At 41.7% G+C, this 25208-nt stretch overlaps 1 protein-coding gene across 11 annotated transcripts in view; it reads left to right on the forward strand.

Moving 5' to 3' along the window:
* The window catches only part of LOC133551610 (neurexin-2-like), a 439020-nt gene that overhangs the window by 373075 nt on the left and 40737 nt on the right, over positions 1–25208 (forward strand). For all 11 annotated transcript variants that reach the window (XM_061898511.1, XM_061898517.1, XM_061898513.1 and 8 more), the window contains one exon: positions 11753–11934. In XM_061898511.1, coding sequence (XP_061754495.1) covers positions 11753–11934 — 182 coding nt within the window. The remainder of the gene's footprint in view (positions 1–11752; positions 11935–25208) is intronic.

The following is a 25208-nucleotide window of genomic DNA, read 5'->3' on the forward strand; positions in this document are numbered from 1 at the left end:
ATTTTCAGATGTACACCCAAGAGTCATGTATTTTCTATTACTTGATGCTAGGGATGTAACGCTACAACTGTATAATGAGATCTACAACTCACTACAACTAGTATTACCATTATAAAATTAAGTATTGTGAAACCGTCATTGATAGCACTTTGATAAACTCACGGACCAGTGATACTGCTCATTTACTGGAGAAACGCGCTAGCGCTTTCACATTAGATAGCTTAAATCCTAACACAATTACGAGAGACATTAACATATTTTCCCCATTGTTAATGTTAATTCCCCATTCTCATATGTGTATAAACACCATACTTGGGAGAGGGGTGTTGAAGTGTAGGGGGCGGGGTTAAGATAGGCGGGCTGGTAGTGGGGGTGTATATTATATGGTCCCGGAAGTGTTAGGGCTGCAAGGGGTTCTAGATATTTGTTCAGTTGTCTTTATGTTGTGTTGCGGTGCAGATGTTCTCCCGAAATGTGTTTGTCATTCTTGTTTGGTGTGGGTTCACAGTGTGGCGCATATTTGTAACAGTGTTAAAGTTGTTTACACGGCCACCCTCAGTGTGACTAGTATGGCTGTTGATCAAGTATGGCTTGCAGTCAGTTATGTGTGTCCAAAGAAGTCGCATACAACATGTGACTGGGCCAGCACACTGTGTGTAGGGAGAGAAAGCTGAGGCAACGACAGGTTCTAGAGCAGTGGTTCTCAACCTTTTTTCAGTGATGTACCCCCTGTGTACATTTTCTTAATTCAAGTACCCCCTAATCAGAGCAAAGCATTTTTGGTTGAAAAAAAGAGATAAAGTAGTAAAATACAGCACTATGTCATCACTTTCTGATTTATTAAATTGCATAACAGTGCAAAATATTGCTTAATTGTAGTAGTCTTTCTTAAAGTATTTGGACAAAAAGATATAAAAATAACTAAAAACTTGTTGAAAAATAAACAAGGGATCCAATTATAAATAAAGATTTCTACACATAGAAGTAATCATCAACTTGAAGTGCCCTCTTTAGGGATTGTAATAGAGATCCATCTGAATTCATGAACTTAATTCTAAACAATTCTTCACAAAAAAAGAAATATTTAACATCAATATTTACGGAACATGTCCACAAAAAAATCTAGCTATCAACACTGAATATTGCATTGTTGCATTTCTTTTCACAGTTTATGAACTTACATTCATATTTTGTTGAAGTATTATTCAATAAATATATTTATAAAGGATTTTTGAACTGTTGCTATTGTTAGAATATTTTTTAAAAATCTCACGTACCCCTTAGCATACCTTCAAGTACGCCCAGGGGTACGCATACCCCCATTTGAGAACCATTGTTCTAGAGGACGTCAAAGCCAGTACCATCATATATATATATATATAAAATTTAATAACAGACACGGCAGCACGGTGGTAGAGGGGTTACTGCGTCTGCCTCACAATACAAAGGTCCTGAGTAGTCCTGGGTTGAATCCCTGGCTCGGGATCTTTCTGTGTGGAGTTTGCGTGTTCTCCCTGTGAATGCGTGGGTTCCCTCCGGGTACTCCGGCTTCCTCCCAACTCCAAAGACATGCACCTGGGGATAGGCTGATTGGGAACACTAAATTGGCCCTAGTGTGTGAATGTGAGTGTGAATGTTGTCTGTCTATCTTTGTTGGCCCTGCGATGAGGTGGGGACTTATCCAGAATGTACCCCGCCTTTGGCCCGATTGTAGCTGAGATAGGCACCAGCGCACCCCGTTACCTCAAAGGGTTAACAATGTGTAATATGCACAATATGTCCTGTATTTTGATCATTTTAAACATTACCAGAACGTATTTTCTGAATGCATCCATTTCCGTTCCCGAAGCAACTCACTTCCAACTTCCAGCAACCAATGTGTGTTCCTACTTCCAGACCTGTGTGTTGTAATCATGTCAGACTTGGTAATAGACAACAAAAATGGCTTTTTTTGGACAGCGAAGCAAAGCTAAGCGAGCACAGTGAAATGCTGGAGCAGACGGAAGCCGGGAGAGTCAGTAAATGTGGCAGTTGGATTCAAGCTACGCTGACATAAATGGAGTGCTTACCCAAAATCAACTTGAAAAAAAAAATGTCCCCGGCCAGCTGGATCAAGCGCACAGCTGTTCATCGAGTGAGTCACTATAATATTTATTATGATACATCCAGCACGTCATGCTTGTTAGTACAACTGCAGTGCATACTGTACGCTGTCGAGCTAGCTGTGAACAAACAAAACATGAAATGTGGTTTAATCCGGCCTGGAATTTCACCATTTTATTGGCAAAGCCACTTCGTCTTTGGTGTCATCGACCTTTTTATGGCACAAAGGCCAAATGTCATGACAGGAAAACCATCAAATAAAACAATGGTTTTAAATTCACATTCATAATTAATCTAGATTAAAGGTTAAGGATGATTACATTTTAATATCATCAATCAATCAATCAATGTTAATTTATATAGCCCTAAATCACAAGTGTCTCAAAGGGCCGCACAAGCCACAATGGCATCCTCGGTTCAGATCCAACATAAGGGCAAGGAAAAACTCACAATCCAGTGGGATGTCAATGAGCATGAAAATAAGAAACCTTGGAGAGGACCGCAGATGTGGGTAAACCAGCCCCCCCCCCACCCCCCGTCGAGTGGGTTTAGCAGAATATTGTGAAAGTCCAGTCCTTAGTGGATCTAACATAATAGTGAGAGTCCAGTCCATAGTGGGGCCAGCAGGAGACCATCCAGAGCGGAGACGGGTCAGCAGTGCATTACTTTTAATTAAATAAAGATAGTTGTTTATTTTTTTTACATTTTGACGATAACATGTTGGGGCTTTATATAATTTAGTGCATTGCTAGGAGTCTTTTCTTAATGCGGTTTTCATTCTCATTAAACTAATGTGGTTGAGTGCATTTAAGAAACTGCAAAAGCCGCACACAAAGTCGTATCGCGTCGTTAAATAAAATCCATATTATATATGGAGAGGTTATTGTATTTTTATGCTTTCACAAAATTATAAAACTTTCTTACCTTAGCTTAGCTCATCTGACTTCTTCAGCCAGTGCACAGAGCTTTGAGGAGTCTGAGACGTTCGCACATCCAGATTACCTCAGATTTCCACCGAATGCAGAACGGCTCCTGGGCAAAACCGCCACAGAACAGCACCGCCATTCACAATCTGGCAATCTCCACCATCATTCTGCTGTGGCTCCACCCTGCGGCAAAATAGCGCAGACTTTTACGAGATCTTACGAATAGGCGGGTAATCACGCGATAAGGGACGTTGTAATAAATCGAACCACAAACCCTTTATTCTGTCCATTCAGAGTAGCAGAAGCAAATAAATTCGGTCCTGCCATGATTAAGAACGGCAACACTGATGAGTTTTTCCTTGATAAACAACTTTATTTTTTGTATCAGGAAACAATACAACAGTAACATCATCCCTGGCGAGCGTGTTACAACAGCCACTCCAGCTGCTTTCCTGGTACCTGTATCAGCTGATATTTGACACAGGCCCTCCTCGTAACGGTACAGTGAAAAAGGAGACGACACGGAGGCAGAGACGTCGTTTAGCTTGCAGCGTGTATCAATATACAAGAATGATGTGTGTGATTAATCCAAATATGCATAGTGTGACTATGTGAAGCGATTATATGTAGTGTTACCGGGTAGTGTTGAAGGTGCGTGTTGAGATCGACGCAGAAGTCCAGAAAGGGCAAGGCAGGCTCGGAAGTCTGGGGACAGGCAGGTGGTCATGGGCTGGAGCGAGGCGCCGTTGTCCGGGGGAAGGCGTGAGGTTGAGATTTGGGAAGGCAGCAGGAAGTCTAGAGGAGACCCGGGAAGACGAGACACACAGCTCGAAACCAGGTATTGACGAGGGGCTGCTGGATGACGACGCAGGACAAGACACAATGAGCACAAAGGAGGGGAAACACAAAGACCAAGGAAGCTAGTGATGTGTACGACTTACTGTACTGGTACAAGTAGCTACGTTCTGGCACTAAAGTGCAGGATACGCTGGCTTAAGAAGGCAGGGGAGCTCTCATCAGCGTCAGGTGTGTTGATTGTTGAGTGAGCGCGGCTGGCGTAGGCCTGTCCCGAGGCGCGCTCAGTAGAGCGCACAGCAGAGTGGGAGGTGCCAAGTGTTTGAACTGTAACACTCCTGTCCCCATACAGCTGCTCGGAATTTGCCTGTATATTCTTCTTTAATTTTGGACCTCGATAATCAGCATGTCCTCATCTATTTGTGTCAAGGAGGGAAAAATTACGTCTGAAAACCTTTGACAAGTTAACTTCATGTCCTTGCCTTCCCATTCAGACAGTTTAAAGTGTACACAGAGTATTTTATTTTGAAAGTAAATCGAATAGTTGAATTTGTGTTTTTGCATGACTTTTTGTCAAACACAAGCAAATTTTTGGCTGAATTGAATAGATTTATCTTGCGAAGTTTGGCAAATATAAAAGCGCTGTGTATATTTAGCGCTATGCAAGTGACGTTCCGGTGGAAACAGACACAATGACATGCATAAAATCGCAGCCGTGCAGGCACCGTTCCGCAGCCATTTCACATTCAGTGGAAATCCGGGGTTTCAGGCTACTACATGCGTTGGATTTAACTCCTGTTTGGCCCAGTGATGCTTTCTGGTGTATAGCACTTTTCTGCATATGAGACTCAAGCGGTCCATACGAGGCAGGATTCCAACCCACCACTGGTCAAAGAAGTCGACATGGAATTCGCGAAGAGGAAAAGAGACGCGTACATTGGGGCATCACGGAATTCCTGCCCTGGATGTGTTATTACTAGGGGTGTAACGGTACACAAAAATTTCGGTTCGGTACGTACTTCAGTTTAGAGGTCACAGTTCGGTTCATTTTCGGTACAGTAAGAAAACATCCATCCATCCATCCATCCATCCATTTTCTACCGCTTATTCTCTTTTTGGGGTTGCGGGGGGCGCTGGCGCCTATCTCAGCTACAATCCGGCGAAATGTGGTTAACACCCTGGACAAGTCGCCACCTCATCACAGGGCCAACACAGATAGACAGACAACATTCACACTCACATTCACACACTAGGGCCAATTGAGTGTTGCCAATCAACCTATCCCCAGGTGCATGTCTTTGGAAGTGGGAAGAAGCCGGAGTACCCGAAGGGAACCCACGCATTCACGAGGAGAACATGCAAACTCCACACAGAAAGATCCCGAGCCTTCGTATTGTGAGGCAGACGCACTAACCCCTCTCCCACCGTGAAGCCCCCGTAAGAAAACAACAAAATATAAATGTTTTGGTTATTTATCTACCAAATTTGTAAACAATGGCATAACATACATATACACACAGGGTCCATTGCCAGGGTTAATGTGGTCAACATATATAAAATAAAAACTAAATAAGATAAGGCTCAGAATGGTTTCTTAAAAAAACTCCTACATATAAATTGCTTTTTTATATTGATTGATTGATTGAGACTTTTATTAGTAGATTGCACAGTACAGTACATATTCCTTACAATTGACCACTAAATGGTAACACTCAAATAAGTTTTTAAACTTGTTTAAGTCGGGGTCCATGTTAATCAACATTAAACTGCCTCAAGTTGTTGCTCAGATTAAATAAAATGACAAAACTTTTCTTCTACATATAAAAAGTGCAACATTAACAGTTTCAAGTCAACTCAGCCTCAGATTAACTTTTGTTTTACTCCCATCCTGGCTAATTTGGCAGTAAGAGGTAGGAGCTGTTTGCTCGTCTTTATCTTTGTTGAAGCGATGTTAACTTGGGGGTGGTGCCGCTTCAAATGGGTTAGCATGTTTGACGTGTTGGCAGAAGCATGTCTTGCCGCTGCTTAACAATGTTGGCAAAACTCCGTCCTCCGCACCGCGCAACCGAAGTGTTCCCAAACGGGAGATCTTAACGAGGCAGGAGGGTCTTCCAGCTCTGGCGTTTATGTTGTCGTGGCCCGTTCGTTGCTGGCATGCCCTGTGTTGTGCCTCGGTGTGCATTGTTTGGACCACGTGCGTTATGCTTCTTAATATGTCCGTGTGAAAACCTGTTCGGTACACCTCCGAACCGAACCGGAACCCCCGTACCGACACGGTTCAATACAAATACACGTACCGTTACACCCCTAGTTATTACGCAAGAAAAACAGTTCCTCAGTGTTTGCTCTTAGAATGTCGCTGCAGCTTGGTTATTATACATGTTATGGAACATGAATGAAGTATTGTTGGCGGTTTTTGGATGCTTTTATTAAGTGATTTAGAGGCAGAATGAAATATTCTCATTAGCTGCATTGCAAACCAACTAGATGAGCTGATTATTATGACTTCGAGGGGCGGGGCATGGTTAAGAGGGGAGGAGTCTATTTACCGCTAGATTCATGGATTCACCAAGTCAAGTATTTCATATGTATGTACATATATATATGTATATATAAGAAATACTTGACTTTCAGTGAATTCTAGCAATATATATATATATACAGAATATGTATGTATATATATATGTCCATCCATCGATTTTCTACAGCTTATTCCCTTTTGGGGTCACGGGGGGCGCTGGCGCCTATCTCAGCTACAATCGGGCAGAAGGCAGGGTACACCCTGGACAAGTCGCCACCTTATCGCAGGGCCAACACAGATAGACAGACAGCATTCACACTCACATTCACACACTAGGGCCAATTTAGTGTTGCCAATCAACCTATCCCCAGGTGCATGTCTTTGGAAGTGGGAGGAAGCCGGAGTACCCGGAGGGAACCCACGCATTCACAGGGAGGACACGCAAACTCCACACAGAAAGATCCCGACGCTGGGATTGAACCCAAGACTGCAGGACTTTCGTATTGTGAGACAGACGCACTAACCCCTCTGCCACCGTGAAGCGCCATATATCTCTATACATATATTTATTTTATTATATATATATATATATATATATATATATATATATATATATATATATATATATATCCATCCATTTTCTACCGCTTATTCCCTTTTGGGGTCGCGGGGGGCGCTGGCGCCTATCTCAGCTACAATCGGGCAGAAGGCAGGGTACACCCTGGACAAGTCGCCACCTCATCGCAGGGCCAACACAGATAAACAGACAGCATTCACACTCACATTCACACACCAGGGCCAATTTAGTGTTGCCAATCAACCTATCCCCAGGTGCATGTCTTTGGAGGTGGGAGGAAGCCGGAGTACCCGGAGGGAACCCACGCATTCACAGGGAGGACATGCAAACTCCACACAGAAAGATCCCGACCCTGGGATTGAACCCAAGACTGCAGGACTTTCGTATTGTGAGGCAGACGCACTAACCCCTCTGCCACCGTGAAGCGCTATATATATATACATATATTTATTTTATTATATATATATATATATATATATATAATAAAATGTAAACAAAAGAAATACTTGCATTTCAGTGTTCATTCATTTACACATTTACACACACATAACACTCATCTACTCATTGTTGAGTTGAGGGTTGAATATTCCATCCTTGTTTTTCTAACCATATGCATGTACACTAGATGGCAGTATTGTCCTGTTTAAGAGTGTCACAACGCATTGCTGTTTGGCAGACGAACTGCTTTACGGTAGACAAATTCGGACTGCTGTTGTTGTGTTTTGTTTTACCGCACTGGAAGGACGTTAATGAAACTGCCTAACAATAAACCCACATAAGAAACCAAGAACTCGCCCTCGATCATTCTACAGTTATAACGTCATTGGGCAGACATGATCTTTGTACACATCACTCAGGTCCGCATGGAGCTGGAGGGGGAGTGGCCTCCTGCTCCACCTGAATTTTGGGAGATTTTCAGGGGAAAATTTATCCCGGGAGGTTTTCAGGAGAGGCGCTGAATTTCGGGCATCTCCCGGAAAATCCGGGAGGGTTGGCAAGTATGCAGGGGGTACATCACTGAAAAAAGGTTGAGAACCACTGACTTCGAATGCAAAAAAAAAAAAAAAAAACGTATGTCTTCTTGTCTCTCACAAGGATTGTGAACGATAGGCAAAATTCCCCTGCAAAAAACTGCAGTTTCTCTTTAATAGCTCAGCTTTGCACGTGTTTTGATACACGCAATTCAAGCCCCTAGTCTTGCGTCCATAGCATGGTGAGTAATGGAGTACTCACCCGAGAAGGAACGTGAGGTTGTGTGAATCACTCCAAGAAGTGCAAAGTGAAAAGGAGTGAAAAGTGATTTTTAGTGAATAGAAAGGAGGTCAGGAGAAGGCCAGATAGAGATAACATTCAGTAGAACAAAGAAAGCAATAAAGCTCACTTACTGCGACTCCATCATGTAACTAATGTCACAGACTCACATTTGACTTCAAATCCCTGATATTAATTAAGATTAGCCGGGTAGAAGCAAACCCACACAGTCTGAGAACCTGCCCTTTAATTAAATTCAAAGTCAGCACAAAGTAATTTCAAGCCTTTGGAGGTCTTTAAGTATCATTCAGCAGTTAGCTGCTATCAATAAGGAACCTCTGTGGCAAGTGGCCATTACACTGCGCTGATGGCTACTTAACTCTTCTTACATGCTATGAATTGAGACTTCAATTAGGTCTGGAGTGCTCCTCGTGCCTGGCTTTATTGATTCACATATTGAAAAACAACCGTCCTACAGGCACAATTCCTTGTTTAAAGTGCCGCACCGTAATAACAAGCAAGTCCTGTGTGCTATCAGAGGTAATTGTTGTCTCTGCCGTGCACCGCTTTCACGTCTCACTACCACACCGAGGACATCCATGTCGCTCCCTGTTTGCCGCCAGTCGCTCAATTCTGAACTCTCCCCAAAGTGCATCACTTTCCCGCCCTAGTTTAACCTCCTGAAAAAAAGTCACTTGGCTCCACTGAGCAAAAGTTGGATTTTCTTTAAAAGTGTCTTTTTAGCAGCGCTCGAATGACTGTGTATAATGATATACCTCCGTTTACAAGTGGAATACGCTCCAAAAGGTCAGAGGAAATCAAATCGTACAAAAACCGAAACGGCTATTCACTATGAAATATAAGGTAAATCTTATTTTTCCAATCCAGACATCCAAAAGTATTAACGTGAAACACATTTAATGGAGAATAATTGTAGTTTTATATGCAGAAAACAATGATAATACTTTTAACCTCTCGTTGGTAACACATTAGTATGGGGAACAAATTGTAAGTAACTAAGACTTATTTTAGAGGTATTTGGTTAGGGTTAGGGTTAGCGTTGGGGTTAGTTGTATAATAAGGCCATGCAGAATACGGCGTTAGAAAGTACTTAACAATGATTAATTAAGAGCCAATTTGTTACTAATTTGCATTTTAATAAGCAACTAATTAATGGTGAATATTTTCCCGATACTAAAGTGTTACCCTCACCTTTATTCTAGTTGAAGACTCTTATTGGTGAGGACAGGGATGAGTGGAGAGGGAAGAGAAGAGGGAGGTGAAAGCTGCATTGATTGCTATGAGTTATTTCTTGAATTCGATGGTTTCTTTATCAAAGCGCCCGCACTCTCAACTTTCTTTGCAATGGTGGTTAGTAATACTCCCCCCCAAAAAAAGCACGGAAAGTGAGTCATCAACGAGTAAGTAAAACTGTGGCACGTGATATACATGCTCCATAGTGGTACGCCAAGGAATCACTTGGTTAAAGTACAGTGTTTTATTTTCCCATATTCAAACACAGTGTGAGTGTTCAAACTTTGTGTAATGTTACAGTGGCAAACTATATTAAATACTAGTTGTATAAAACCTCTACCTTGTTGTTAAAGGATACTTTTGCATACTACGCTGCTGTACTGTATTGTTGGCCATTATGGCGGTACTTGGGGAACCAAGTTTTTTTCTGAGGTGGTAGATGGTGAAAAAAGTTTGAGTTGGATTATTTGTTCTGGTACTCGATTCAGCGACTAGTTTGTTACACGCAAGGTTTGGCCATATGATAACCGAGACGGTATGCTGCACAAAACAACGGCAGAAATTTTTGCCGAAAATCGTATCGTATCAACAGTGCTGCGTACAAACATTGAGGTACCACTGTTTGAGCAATTCTCAATGTCTTCATTAAAGACAACTGAAAATTTAAAAAATATAGATTCAGTGTGTCCTACTCTTACACTATCCAGTACTAGTATTAGTTTTTAAAAAAGTATTCATGATTAATGTACCTCCATACTTCCTTGTGGTTCTAATTTCAAAACATATTCATCCAACAACCCATATTCACTATACAGGTGGTGTTTTAGTAACATTTGAACATTCTTAGGAGTCATACCCTATATATTGTTGATATAGTGTTAAGTAAATATTAAAACTAAATAAAACGATAGTAAAGTAAACCCTACTACCTGATGGAGACAACAAGACGGGGTTTGAAGAGTGCTTCTGTCACCTTTTAGAGGTATTTGTGGACTAATAAGTGCTGTGTGATAGATATATATATATATATATATATATATATATATATATATATGTATATGTATGTGTGGGAAAAATCACAAGACTACTTCATCTCTACAGAACTGTTTCATGAGGGGTTCCCTCAATCGCCAGGATATTTAAGACACACACACACACATATATATATATATATATATATATATATATATATATATATATATATATATATATATATATATATATATATATTTATTTTAAGTTGTACAAATTTATGTACATTATGTAACTAATGCAATTACTCCTATTATACGTAGCAGCCAGACTTTGTCCTATGTTGCAGTGGGTTCTAGTTCTGGTTTATTGGTCACATGTTTCCTCAATGACATCACACGGGGCATCATAAAAAACACACCAAAAACATTTTCAATCAAAATATTCCTTTTTGTGGATTTTATCATGGAGATGTTCTTGGAGCTGAAGTGATGATTGTTTGAACTCCAAATTTTACACATAGTCTGAAAATATTCAAAACACAATTGCAAAATAATATGAAGTGGCACCAACTCCCTCATTAAAATAACTGCAATGTCCAAATAGCTGGCTCGTTTCCAACACAGAGGTAGACAAAGACGTCTGCACAGAGCTGCACTCAAATAGAAAGCTGGCTTAGACTTTATTTATCCCACAATAGGGAAATTATACACAAAAGATGATGCCGTTCTGACACGATAAGCTGATTTCATCACCACCATGTATATCTCATTAACAAGTGTTGGAGGTGTGTCATTAACATCAAAGGCACTTAATTTTTCAAATGTATTCCTCCAGCTTATCAGCATGATCTGTAAATATAAAAATGAACACCTATAAAGAAGATGTCAATCCATCCATTTTCTACCGCTTGTCCATTTTGGAGTCGCGGGGGGCGCTGGTGCCTATCTCAGCTACAATCGGGCGGAAGGCAGGTACACCCTGGACAATTCGCCACCTCATCGCAGGGCCAACACAGATAGACAGACAACATTCACACTCACATTCACACACTAGGGCCAATTTAGTGTTGCCAATCAACCTATCCCCAGGTGCATGTCTTTGGAGGTGGGAGGAAGCCGGAGTACCCGGAGGGAACCCACGCAGACATGAATCTGAAAATTTCAATCATATTCAAAGAAAAAGAGAAGCACAGGTTTATTTTCACTTTCTGAGCCAGCTTCTGTATTATGCTTTTGTTTTTGCAAGAAATGGACAGTAAGATGTCCTCCAGCATGTTAGACGGAAGCACACACAGCCATCGTGTTAAAGAGGAAAAAAAGTGTTTACATGTCTGTATTTTTCACCCTGCAGCGGGAACCACGTACATCTTTGGGAAAGGAGGCGCTCTCATCACGTTCACCTGGGCCCCTAACGAGCGGCCTAGCACCCGAGCTGACCGACTGGCCATGGGCTTCAGCAGCCTTCAGAAAGACGCCATATTGGTGCGGGTGGAGAGCACCCACGGGCTCGGAGACTATCTTCAGCTGCACATAGTGAGTGTTTGAAAGGAATAGTTTCTCTGCAAGGTTGACCTTATTCATCCTGATTTTGGAATTGTGTTCAGAACTGGTCATTATGTGAATTACTCAGAGTGAATATAAACACACTTGTGGTTATAAATGTTGTAATAACCTTAACACGTAAAATTCCCTAATGAAAGCATCTCCTGCAGCTAGTCGCAAAATAACTATTTTCCACCTTAAAGGAGAGTGGAATGCACAGAGAGTCTCACTGCCTCTTCGCTTAATTCCCTTCAAGGACACAACACAATAAATACACTCTGTTTTTTATCTTTGCAAATACATACACACATAGTATCGACTTTGTGTGTGTGTTACTTTCGGTTTGATTGGACATCTCCCAAACCACTTCACCAGGGAGGGGCAGCAAGGACAACAAAAGCATGTGAACAGAAGGACAATCTAGAGCAGGGGTTTCCAAAACGTTTTACTCGGGGCCATGAAATGAATTTGGCCGGGGTTTAGGCGATATATACAGGTATCTCTCTCTCTCTCGATATATATATATATATACAGTATATGTGTGTGTGTGTGTGTGTGTGTGTGTGTGTGTGTGTGTGTGTGTGTGTGTGTGTGTGTGTGTGTGTGTGTGTGTGTGTGTGTGTGTGTGTGCGTGCGTGCGTGCGTGTGTGTGTATATATTTATAAGTGTGTATGTGTATGTATATATATATGTATATATGTGTATGTGTATATATGTGTGTATATATGTATGTATATATACAAACATATATGTATATATGCGTGTATATATACATATGTGTATATATACATATGTGTATGTATATATATATATATATATATATATATATACATGTATATATATGTGTGTGTGTGTGTGTGTGTATATCAATCAATCAATCAATGTTTATTTATATAGCCCTAAATCACAAGTGTCTCAGAGGGCTGCACAAACCAAAACGACATCCTTGGTACAGAGCCCACATAAGAGCAAGGAAAAACTCACACCAAGTGGGATGTCAGTGACAGTGACAATGATGACTAGGAGAAAGCTTGGAGAGGACCGCATATGTGGGACCCCCCCCCCCCCCCCCAAAAAACCCCCCCCCCCCACCCCCAACCCCCCAGTGGATCCAACATAACGGTGAGAGTCCAGTCCAAAGTGGATCCAATATAGTAGCGAGGGTACCGTCCATAGTGGAGTCAGCAGGAAACCATCCCAAACGGAGGCGGATCAGCAGCGCAGAGAGATGTCTCCAAAAGATACACAGGCGAGAGGTTCATCCTGGGTCCCGACTCTGGACAAGCGGTCCATCCTGGTTCCCGACTCTGGACAGCCAGTACTTCATCCATGGCCACCGGACCGGTGCCCCCCCCCCCCCCCCCCCCCCCCTTCCACAAGGGAGAGGGGGACAGAGGAGAAAAGAAACGGCAGATCAACTGGTCTAAAAAGGGGGTCTATTTAAATGCTAGAGTATACAAATGAGTTTTAAGATTAGACTTAAATGCTTCTACTGAGGTAGCATCTCGAACTGTTACCGGGAGGGCATTCCAGAATACTGTAGCCCGAAATGGAAAACGCTCTATAGCACGCAGACTGTTTTTGGTCTCTGTGAATCACTAATAAGCCGGAGTCCTTTGAACGCAGATTTCTTGCAGGGACATATGGTACAATACAATCGGCAAGATAGGCTGGAGCTAGACCGTGTAGTATTTTATACGTAAGTAGTAAAACCTTAAAGTCACATCTTAAGTGCACAGGAAGCCAGTGCAGGTGAGCCAGTATAGGCGTAATATGATCAAACTTTCTTGTTCTTGACAGAATATTGATTGAAATATAGGGAAGGCGTGGCGCAGTGGGAGAGTGGCCGTGCGCAACCCGAGGGTCCCTGGTTCAAATCCCACCTAGTACCAACCTCGTCACGTCCGTTGTGACACTTCACCCTTGCTCCTGATGGGTGCTGGTTGGCACCTTGCATGGCAGCTCCCTCCGTCAGTGTGTGAATGTGTGTGTGAATGGGTAAATGTGGAAGTAATGTCAAAGCGCTTTGAGTACCTTGAAGGTAGAAAAGCGCTATACAAGTACAACCCATTTATAATTTTTATTTATATAGCTGTATATATAGCTAACGAAGCTAGCGCGGAGAAAGGCAGCGCCGGTCTGAAGGAAACTACTCCCCGCACACTGTGACCTGCACCACTTCCCCGAAGACAGCTGGCACTCCACTCGGCGACAGAAAGTACAGTATGGCTTCCTGTGCTCCGTGCACCTTACTCATGGATAGGTTGGCTTTGCTAGAGAGCCATGTCCGCCAGTTAGAGCAGTGTAATTTCGTAACTTTAGATGTTGCGGACACATCTGCTAGTGTTAGCTGTAGCGAGCTAACTAGCCCAGCCTGTAGCAGCCCTAAGCGGCCTACAAGCTACGGTGTACCGGTTGAGACGCATAACAGATTTAGCCCTTTAGCTAGTCCTACACCCCAGTCCACCGAGCACCACACTTTAGTCATAGGGGTTTCCATCACCCGAAACATAAAGCTTAGCAAACCAGCCACAATTAAATGTATTCCCGGGGCAGTAGCACCTGACATTGAAGCTAATCTTAGGGAGCTAACTCACAACAGGCCTAATAAACATGTACGACAGGCTAATCGCACCACTAGTTATGCGAACATAGTTATACACGTTGGCTCCAATGACACTAGGATGAGACAGTCAGAGATTGCAAAGAGAAACATAGCCAGGACTTGTGATCTCGCTAGAAAGATGTCCAGGCATCAAGTAATTGTCTCCGGCCCCCTGCCTGCGAGAGGCAATGATGAGAGATATAGCAGATTAGTCTCGCTAAGTAAGTGGCTGGCAGGCTTCTGTAGACAACAGGAACTAACGTATATTGATAATTGGCCCTCTTTCTGCGGCAAACCTGGCTTGCTGATGAGAGACGGCCTTCACCGTAACCGGGAAGGCGCTATCATGTTGTCTAGGAACATAGATTTCTGTTTGAGTCACACTTGACTAACTGCACTAGAGCAAGACCAGTCACAGGCAATTACAGAGCCTGCTAGTCTGGGTGAGGAGTCAGTTAAGTTAGAACTAGCCACCGCCAGGCTGGATAATCCCTGCACATATAACAATTCTCTTAGAATAATACACAACTCACATAATGTTTTTTCTGCAATGACTGTGTCAGAGTTGGACATGCGTTCTACTAAGGTGGCAAATTATGATGCGTTCAGTTTATCACAGCACCAAGCAAACAATCTGAAAATTCCCGTCATATCAATTCCTAGATATGGTCGTAATTATTTTAAGTGCACTACGCATAATAAACGCAACATTATTAATAGTGCTACTATGGATAATTTGATCAAAAACTCCTAAAAACAGCCCACTACCTATAATATGGCCGTTTTAAACATAAGATCATTGTCTCCCAAAACGTTATTAGTTAATGAGGTCATTAGAGACAACAATCTTAACGTCATCGGTCTCAGCGAAACCTGGCTTAAACCAGACGACTTTTTTGCGCTAAATGAGGCATCTCCTCCTAACTATACGAATGCGCTTATTGCCCGTCCCCTTAAAAAGGGTGAGGGGGTCGCACAAATATACAATGAAAACGTTATTTGGGGGACTAGTATCCATATGAATACCCCATTGGACCCACAGCGCGTTGCGCTCCAGATTATAATTGATAGCTGTGGTCTTACACAAATAATAAATGAACCCACGCATCGCAGCAGTAATACGATAGACCTAGTGCTTGTCAGGGGTATCACCGTTTCCAAAGTTACGATACTCCCGTCTACTAAAGTAACGTCCGATCATTGCCTTATAAAATTCGAGGTTCAGACTCATGGTCGGCAAGCTAATAATAATAATAACTGCTATAGCAGCCGCAACATTAATGCTGTCACAACGACGACTCTTGCTGGCCTACTGCCCTCGGTAATAGCGCCATTCCCAAATTATGTGGGCTCTATTGATAACCTCACTAACAACTTTAACGACGCCCTGCGCGAAACCATTGATAGTATAGCATCGCTGAAGTTAAAAAAGGCTCCAAAAAGGCGTACCCCATGGTTTTCAGAAGAAACTAGAGCTCATAAATTATCATGTAGAAAGCTGGAACGCAAATGGCGCGCGACTAAACTTGAGGTGCACCATCAAGCATGGAGTGATAGTTTAATAACTTATAAACGCAATCTTACCCTAGCTAAAGCTAAATATTACTCAAATATCATCCGCCTTAATAAAATCGATCCTAAATTTTTGTTTAGTACAGTAGCATCGCTAACCCAACAAGGGACTCCTTCCATGTGTTTGTTACGTCTCGTCTCAATTACTGTAACGTATTATTTTCGGGTCTCCCCATGTCTAGCATTAAACGATTACAGTTGGTACAAAATGCGGCTGCTAGACTTTTGACAAGAACAAGAAAGTTTGATACCATATTACGCCTATACTGGCTCAGCTGCACTGGCTTCCTGTGCACTTAAGATGTGTGTGACAGCCTCTCGCTGTCGTGCGGGTTCCATGGACCACCAAGGAAGGACATTCTTGATCAAGTTTAACTTGCTTTATTTTTCAAAAAAGGTTGTCTGCAGGTTGGGGCCGCTTTTCAGCTCCTCCTCCACTGCTCGCTCTTCGGTTGGTTCTCCGCCCCCCCCGTCATTGTCGTCTGTGTCTTACTCTCCGTCTCTCGTGCGCTGCATGTGCTGCTGCGGGCTCTCCAACTCCTTCTGCCCCGTTCTCTCCTCCTTCTCCCCTTTTGTACATCAGGAGGAGATATGTTAATCGAGTCCAGGTGCGCGATCCACACACCTGATCTCGTCTGCGGCGTCGCTCCCGGCACGCCCCGCCTCGCCGTTCACTCGAATTCTCCGCCTCCTCGCCACCATCTTGGGCCGGGCTCCAGGGTGCCCTGCCCTGCTGCTCGTTTGCCGGCTCCGCCTCTCCACAATGTGACTTTGAGGTTTTACTACTTACGTATAAAATACTACACGGTCTAGCTCCAGCCTATCTTGCTGATTGTATTGTACCATATGTCCCGGCAAGAAATCTGCATTCAAAGGACTCCGGCTTATTAGTGATTCCCAAAGCCCAAAAAAAGTCTGCAGGCTATGGAGCGTTTTCCATTCGGGCTCCAGTACTCTGGAATGCCCTCCCGGTAACAGTTCGAGATGATACCTCAGTAGAAGCATTTAAGTCTCATCTTAAAACTCATTTGTATACTCTAGCCTTTAAATAGACCCCCTTTTTAGACCAGTTGATCTGCCGTTTCTTTTCTTTTTCTCCTCTGTCCCCCTCTCCCTTGTGGAAGGGGGGGGGGGGCACAGGTCCGGTGGCCATGGATGAAGTACTGGCTGTCAAGAGTCGGGACCCAGGATGGACAGCTCATCCAGAGTCGGGACCCAGGACGGACCGTTTGCCTGTGTATCGGGTGGGGACATCTCTGCGCTGCTGATCCGCCTCCGCTTGGGATGGTTTCCTGCTGGCTCCACTTTGGACGGGACTCTCGCTACTATATTGGATCCACTTTGGACTGGACTCTCACCGTTATGTTAGATCCACTATGGATTGGACTTTCACAATATCATGTTAGACCCGCTCGACATCCTTTGCTTTCGGTCCTATGGGGGGAGGGGGGTTGCCCCGATATGCGGGCCTTTCCGAGGTTTCTCAAAGTCATCATTGTCACTGTCACCGACATCCCACTGGGGTGAGTTTTTCCTTGCCCTTATGTGGGCTCTACCGAGGATGTCGTTGTCATTGTGGTTTGTGCAGCCCTTTGAGACACTTGTGATTTAAGGCTATATAAATAAACATTGATTGATTGATTGATTGATATGTATGTATATAATGTATATATATATATATATATATATATATATATATAGGAAAAACTGGCACATTGTTGAAAAAAAGATTGCAAAACACAGCGTTCAGAGACAACCAGAACTGTGTGCAGGCATACTTGAACACGCCATCACCTCCAGCTTCCTCAGCAAGACACTTGTCCTCTTGGAGGTGTGTTTGGACTCATCCTCATGTTGGAAAACTGCTATTTGAGCAAAGATCCCAGAAGAGGCTATCATGCTCTGCTTCAGTATATCCAAGTACATGCCAGAGTTCATGTTCCCCTAAATTTACCGAAATATTTATGAGGCAAGAAAAATGATATTGGTAGTTACATTATGATTGCCAGATATTTAAACAATAGTGTCTGTACTGGCGGATTGCCAGTTAATAATGAATCTATATTGTTATAAAAACATCACACTGACTAAAATATATCCAACTGTACTTTTTATAGTCTATTGAGAAGATATGGTTATGGTCTTAGTTTATTTCAAACATGTATGCAATTACAATATGATACATTAAGACGTTGACTTTGTGTGCTTCCGTTGAACAGAATCACTAAGTTCATGTAAAAAAAAAAGTTTACTGATCCGAAAAAAATGATTGGTGTTCAAGGTGGTCACTCCATCCGTCTCTACACATACAAAAGCTGTCCAAAAGAAGCAACAAACTATTTGCAGCCATAATCTTGTTATGGTACAATATACATTCAATGACAGCTCACGCGAACTATCCCAAAAGGTATTAATAGCTAACAACACCTTAAGCCAAGAACGCGTGTACGTGTTACGCACGTACATAGAAACATCCTGGAAAACGGTGGTGATATAAGGTTTAAAACACATTGGAAATTTAGCACCCTCTAGGCATCTGTGTAAATATTGCAAACAGCACCTTCAAGTGAGCAACATACAGAGGGAAAAGTTAAAGTGAAAGTACCAATGATTGTCACACACACACTAAGTGTGGTGAAATTTGTCCTCTGCATTTGACCCATCTCCATGTTCACCCCCTGGGAGGTGAGGGGAGCAGTGGGCAGCGGCGGTGGCCGTGCCCAGGAATCATTTTTGGTGACTTAACCCCCAATTCCAACCCTTGATGCTGAGTGCCAAGCAGGGAGGTAATGGGTCCCATTTTTATAGTCTTTGGTATGACTCGGCCGGGGTTTGAACTCACAACCTACTGATCTCAGGGCGGACACTCTAACCACTAGGCCAATGAGTAGGTGGCGTGTCTATCTGCATGAAGAGGCAAAATACTGGCTGATCATCAGCATGCTCACAATACTTAAAGAGATGCCACAATACATAAAGAGATTTATTCAGCACGTGCAATGTGATTTATCAAGGCTGAAACAGTTCTGCGGGCACTATTTTGCGTCTTTATTCAGCACGTTTGTCATCTTGTCATCTCACGGCTGTGAGAAAAGTTTTGATCACGCAGCAAAGACAGACAATGGACAGATAATTCTCTGGCCTATGTGCATGTCAATATATTTGTAATGTCAGAAATAACTAAATATTAGGCCTGTCATTTATTCTGCAATATCTTTTTTATACTTTTAGAATTGCTGGATGAATTAAGAAGCTGATTAAAACGAATTAAATTGATGTGTTTTGGTTAGGGATTAGAATTGATAATATTTTTCCGGTTCTGATTTCACTTTCCATTCTGATTAACGATTCAGTTTTTTATTGGTTCTCTTATCATTCTTATTTGGAAAAAAAGATAACAAAAAGATGGATTAGCATCAATTTTGTTTATTTTAGCAAGAACAGCGAGGTCTTAAGAGGCACATAGCAAAGAAAAAAATGTTTTTTAAATATATTAATTTTTTTAATTCTGGAGAATTTAACAAAAGATAACATGTATAAATTACACAAGAAAGTACATTTTTTGTAACCTTTTTAAAACTTTAAAGAATCTTTGTCATCTACCTAAAAATTATACCGTGCAATATGTCGTGCAAAGGTTTGTTTAGAGTTAAAAGGTGAAACTATTATGATGACATGGGCTCATGGCATGCAACATTAGATATGTTGAACCTTCTTTTGCTATAATGTTGATGTTTATTGCTTACAGCTTATGAAAACTTTAAAATGAAAATCTTATTTTTTTTTTTAACTGTAAGCCATGATCATCAAAATGATAATACATAAAGGCTTGACATATGTCATTCTGCATGTAATGAGTTAATATCACATATTAGTTTCACATTTGAATTTCAATTGCTGACATGAATGGCCTTATATTCTAAGTTTATGAGTTCCACTTGCATAACATAATGACTGAGTGAAAATGTAGTTGGAGGAAAACATGCAACCTTTCTCTTAATACGATTGAAACCTACCGAAGGAGCATCTATGTAGCAAATTGTTGTAAGCTTTTGACCACGGACGTAGTCACTGCTCGTTGACATTCCTCGTACCTGGGCGAGTGGTACACTTCCCTGCCACCGTGAAAATGTGTGGCAGACGTTAACTGGAGCCGTTACTGCCCGCCTCCAAACCAGTCGGAAAATGTCTCCTCATGACCCTCTAAATGAGAAGGCATTCATTTCAATTTAATAGGTATTAGTGCTAACATTATCGGTGGTATTAGTAGCTGTTGTATTTACGTCAGATGACTGCTGCTGCCTGGGACAAGATCAAAAACACGACATTCATTACATGCTGTATGTTCAATAGTTTCAGCATATTGATCGTATGTCCTCTAAATGAAATAGCAACCTTGGAAATGTTAAAAGTTGCACTGTTGCAGTTTTTCTTAGTAAAATGTCGTCAAATGTTGACGAGCTTTCTCCGCCTGGGAACACGCCATTTTGCTGACATCACTACGCACGTTGCATAATGACGCCATCTCCATCCGGAAAAACTGCTAGACAAAAGGCAAGCGATTCCAAGGGATTGATACACTGGGAACTGGTTCTGAACCAAAACCGGTTTTCGATTCCCATTCCAAGTTTTGGTGTTTGCTGCCTTTTTTTAATGCTGTTAGTTGTTTTTTTTAATTTAGGAAATGTATTATTATAACATATCGCCTATATTAGACAACATTTTGCAATATGCATTTTCTTGCAATTGGATCATTCCAGACGCACAAAACGCTCTGCGCTGTTGTGATAGTTCCTTGCCTCCCTGTAAAGTGTCAACTCGCTAAATATTGTTTCTGGTGTCTATACATTGCAAATCTTGCAGAAATGGATTCACAGATTAAATATGAGTGCTGTGAGATCAACACCGTTGCACACAGGTTGAAAAGCATAGTAACATGAATATGGATGGAAATTAGTGTTTCCATGGGCACATAATGCAGGTACTACACGCTAAGAGTTATAGTTAGCACATGCTGTTTAGCACCTGGTATATGGATCTTAGTAAGTCAGGCCCATAGTGTAATGAAATGTCTCCCGTCCAAAGGCAAAACCCAGTAACTAAATGTTGGTCAAAACTGAGCTGATAAAATTTTTGGAGTTCCTAGGTGATATGCTTTACATTAGTGTATGCGATATTGTAATTTGTTCCGTAAGTAAGCTGTTACGCGCATGGCAGGACCTAGCAACTACCACATAACCGCGTAGATACAACAGAAAAACCTAGTATCTCAAGGGACCAATCGGAGCTTCTTTGTCAGTCGCCTTATTGTCTTTAATGAGACATTTGCACGAATGGGGGACAACGGTCAACCTGATTATGTGATATTATGGCTCGAGGGGATATTTGGAAGATTGGCCCAGGACGTTGCAAGCACCTTCATTAAATGTATTGTTCTTGATTCTTCCCCTTGCATACTCTTTTGGGCAGATAACTGTGGCGGTCAAAATAAAAACTGGACGCTGTACACAATGTGCCAACGCAGAATGGGGCCCACCCGAGATTGTGATAAAATATCTGGAGAAAGGACACACGTTCATGAGAGCAGATTCAATCCATGGCTCAATTGGCAAGAAAATGAAAGCTCAAGAAAACATCTATACGTTTGATGACTTTGTAGACCTTTGTAAGACAGCATCAAGATAGATTGGTTTTCCTTTGTTTTCTCAAAATCAGCTAGAAGTGACTTACTAGGTTTTGCCTTTGTACAGGAGATGTAAGGTGTGTATTTTGATATTGAAATGTTACACCCCAGGAATGTGCATTGCAAACTGTCAAACATCCAGCCATCCATTTTCTACCGCTTATTCCCTTTGGGGTCGCGGGGGGCGCTGGTGCCTATCTCAGCTACAACCGGGCGGAAGGCGGACTGCACCCTGGACAAGTCGCCACCTCATCGCAGGGCCAACACAGATAGACAGACAACATTCACACTCACATTCACACACTAGGGCCAATTTAGTGTTGCCAATCAACCTATCCCCAGGTGCATGTCTTTGTACAGTACCCGGAGGGAACCCACGCATTCACGGGGAGGACATGCAAACTCCACACAGAATGATCCCGAGCCAGGGATTGAACCCTGACTACTCAGGACCTTCGTATTGTGAGGCAAGCGCACTAACCCCTCTCCCACCGTCAAGCCCAACTGTCAAACAAATTAATGAAAAAAGTCATGTAAAATCAACTGAAATACTTGCTTTGCACCTTTATCCAAATCCAAATGTCATGCTCAAGCCTACAAAGGAAAAGAGTTAATGTTGTTTTATTTTGGGTAATGTAAAGAAAAACATGGAAACTAGTGATTGAGGCAAAATATGTATATTGACGCATCAATGGCAGTCTCAATAGTCTACACTGTCAACTGCACAATGAAATATTACTGCAAAACAACTAATACAAACAAGTTACATTGCATAATCTTATCACCGGTGTTTATTACACATATGAACAAGAAGAAAAGCGACAAAGAAGCGAGCTTTCTCTCGTGATAAAACGTGCGTCTGTTGGCAAAAGAAGCGACACCTCAGCAGCTGTCATCAAGTGTGTCTGTTCTGGAGGGAAATCAGCCTTTTTAGTACGTAGCCGCAGGACAGATGTGCTGTGATGGAAAGCAGAGGAGAGAGCTGTCAAATGTCTGTGAGTGGTGTATTAATTAAACTCACAGCTGCTTAATGTGTTGTTCAGTCCAGTGCATATTTTAAATTTTGGATGTTGTTATTTTATCCCCTTCACACTTCTATGCTCTGTGTTTTACCAACAGAAATGAGTGGGGTGATTCTCAATGATATCCTCAAATATCTGTGGACCAAAGCTGAAAGGGTTGCATTTGATGTGATGTTCTCACTTTGATGTTTTGCAAGCGTATATATGTTGTTTTTTTGCCTGGAATTACCAGTAAGTCTTTCCTCAGCGACATGCACAGCTTACAGCTTGTAATTTTTTTCCCTCATGGCTGACAACTTGCTGTGCTCAGACAGCTTGACACATTGACACATTATTAAATGCTCAGACAGAGAAGGAGTTCACAGGGTGAGATGGCTCTTTTTGGGCTCCTCTCACATAACACACAGATACATTCCAACTCCTTTAGAGGCTCTCGAAACTTTCTGTCATTAGTCATCTCACAATCAAAGGAACACATATGATATAGAGACTCTTCCAAAAGTTGAAATACTAATGTTTTATTTTCTATTTTTTAGTGTTCTATTTTCATCATTTTTAACAGGTTTAATATCAAATGATTTAGAGTTTGTACCAATGCTTGCTAAGCCAATGTTTATATGTATGGTTGATGAAGGAACGCTTAAGGCTCAAGGTCCAGTTCTGGCCGGCCACATCAATTTAACGTGGTCCACGAAAGCCTTGGAAATAATAGACGTAAATAGGGTCCTTAATCTTTTTTCACAAAATATATTCATTCTGCAGAGAAAATATCTACTAAATTGTGATACTATCTAATGGTAGGATAGGATAAGAGAAGATAGCGCCTTGTCATTGCACTTAAAACATACAACAAAATTAAGTGTTCTTCTTACTACACGCAAATATGCACACACCCCCATCCGCCACCCCGCCATTTTAAATCCCTTGCGGTGTGACAGTGGACAGAGGGCAGCAGAACAATGTATTTCCGTGAGAGCCATATAATATTTTTTAACACTGAATACAAGTAAATGCGTGCAGTTTTAAGTACGACCAACATTTTTAAAGTATAATAAGTCTCTTGTTCTTTTTGATAACACTGTTATTCTGAAGCTAACCAATAATAAATAAAAAACTTCTTACCACGAATACTTCTTACCATGAATGGGACTTCTAGAAAACGGATGGATGGATTAAAATGCATGAGAATGTTTTATTTTTTTAACGTTATTTTTAACACTGTGAATGCAGCTGAGATAGGCTCCAGCACCCCCCCCCCCGCGACCCGAACGGGACAGGCAGTAGAAAATGGATGGATGGATGGATTACCAGCGGAATTATTCATTACTTATCGTGTTAAGCTATATCAGCTAAGATTCATCCGAGAGCCAGATGCAGTCTTTAAAAGAGCCACATCTGACTCGAGAGCCATAGGTTCCCTACCCCTGCCGTAGGTATATATGTGATATCGTGGCTATAGGGTATTTTCTTAGTCCCAAACTAGGGTTGTGCGGTATACCGGTACTAATAAAGTACTGTGGTACTAGTGAAGTAAAAACGGTATTATACTGCTTTTTCAAAAATACCGGTATTTTTATTTTTCATCCACATGATGTGCGCCAAGCTGGCAGGAAATCATGTTAGTCAACACGCACTGACAGCACTTGCGAGCAAAAACAGTGTGAAGAATGTTGCAGCTAACGTCTCCCCATAGTGTTTTAGCTACTTCTACATCACTAATCCTCGCCCCCATGGTGACAAATAAAGTAAGTTTCTTACAAGTATCATCCCTGCAGGACAAGGAATAGCTAAACATGCTTCACTGCACACCGTAAGAGGACACAATAGCTCACCACTAACAGCAAGGTGGTGCTCCTGGGTGTAAACAAAAGGGTGGGTCTACTCCATGGGTCACCAACCTTTTTAAAACCAAGAGCTACTTTTTGGGTACTGATTAATGCGAAGGGCTACCAGTTTGATACACACTTAAATAAATTGCCAGAAATAGCCAATTTGCTCAATTTACCTTTAATAAATAAATCTATATATATAAAATATGGGTATTTCTGTCTGTCATTCCGTCGTACATCTGTTTTCCTTTTACGGAAGGTTTTTTGTAGAGAACAAATGATGAAAAAAACCCACCTAATTGGACGGTTTAAAAGAGGAGAAAACAGAAAAAAAAGGAAATTTAAATTTTGAAACATAGTTTATCTTCAATTTTGACTCTTTAAAATTCAAAATCAACCGACAAATATGAAGAGAAAAACTAGCTAATTTGAATCTTTTTGAAAAAATTTTTAAAAAGAATTTATGGAACATCATTAGTCATTTTTCCTGATTAAGATTAATTTTAGAATTTTGATGACATGTTTTAAATAGGTTAAAATCCAATCTGCACTTT

The sequence above is a fragment of the Nerophis ophidion genome, linkage group LG04, assembly GCF_033978795.1.
Source record: "Nerophis ophidion isolate RoL-2023_Sa linkage group LG04, RoL_Noph_v1.0, whole genome shotgun sequence".
In the NCBI taxonomy this organism is placed as follows: domain Eukaryota; kingdom Metazoa; phylum Chordata; class Actinopteri; order Syngnathiformes; family Syngnathidae; genus Nerophis; species Nerophis ophidion.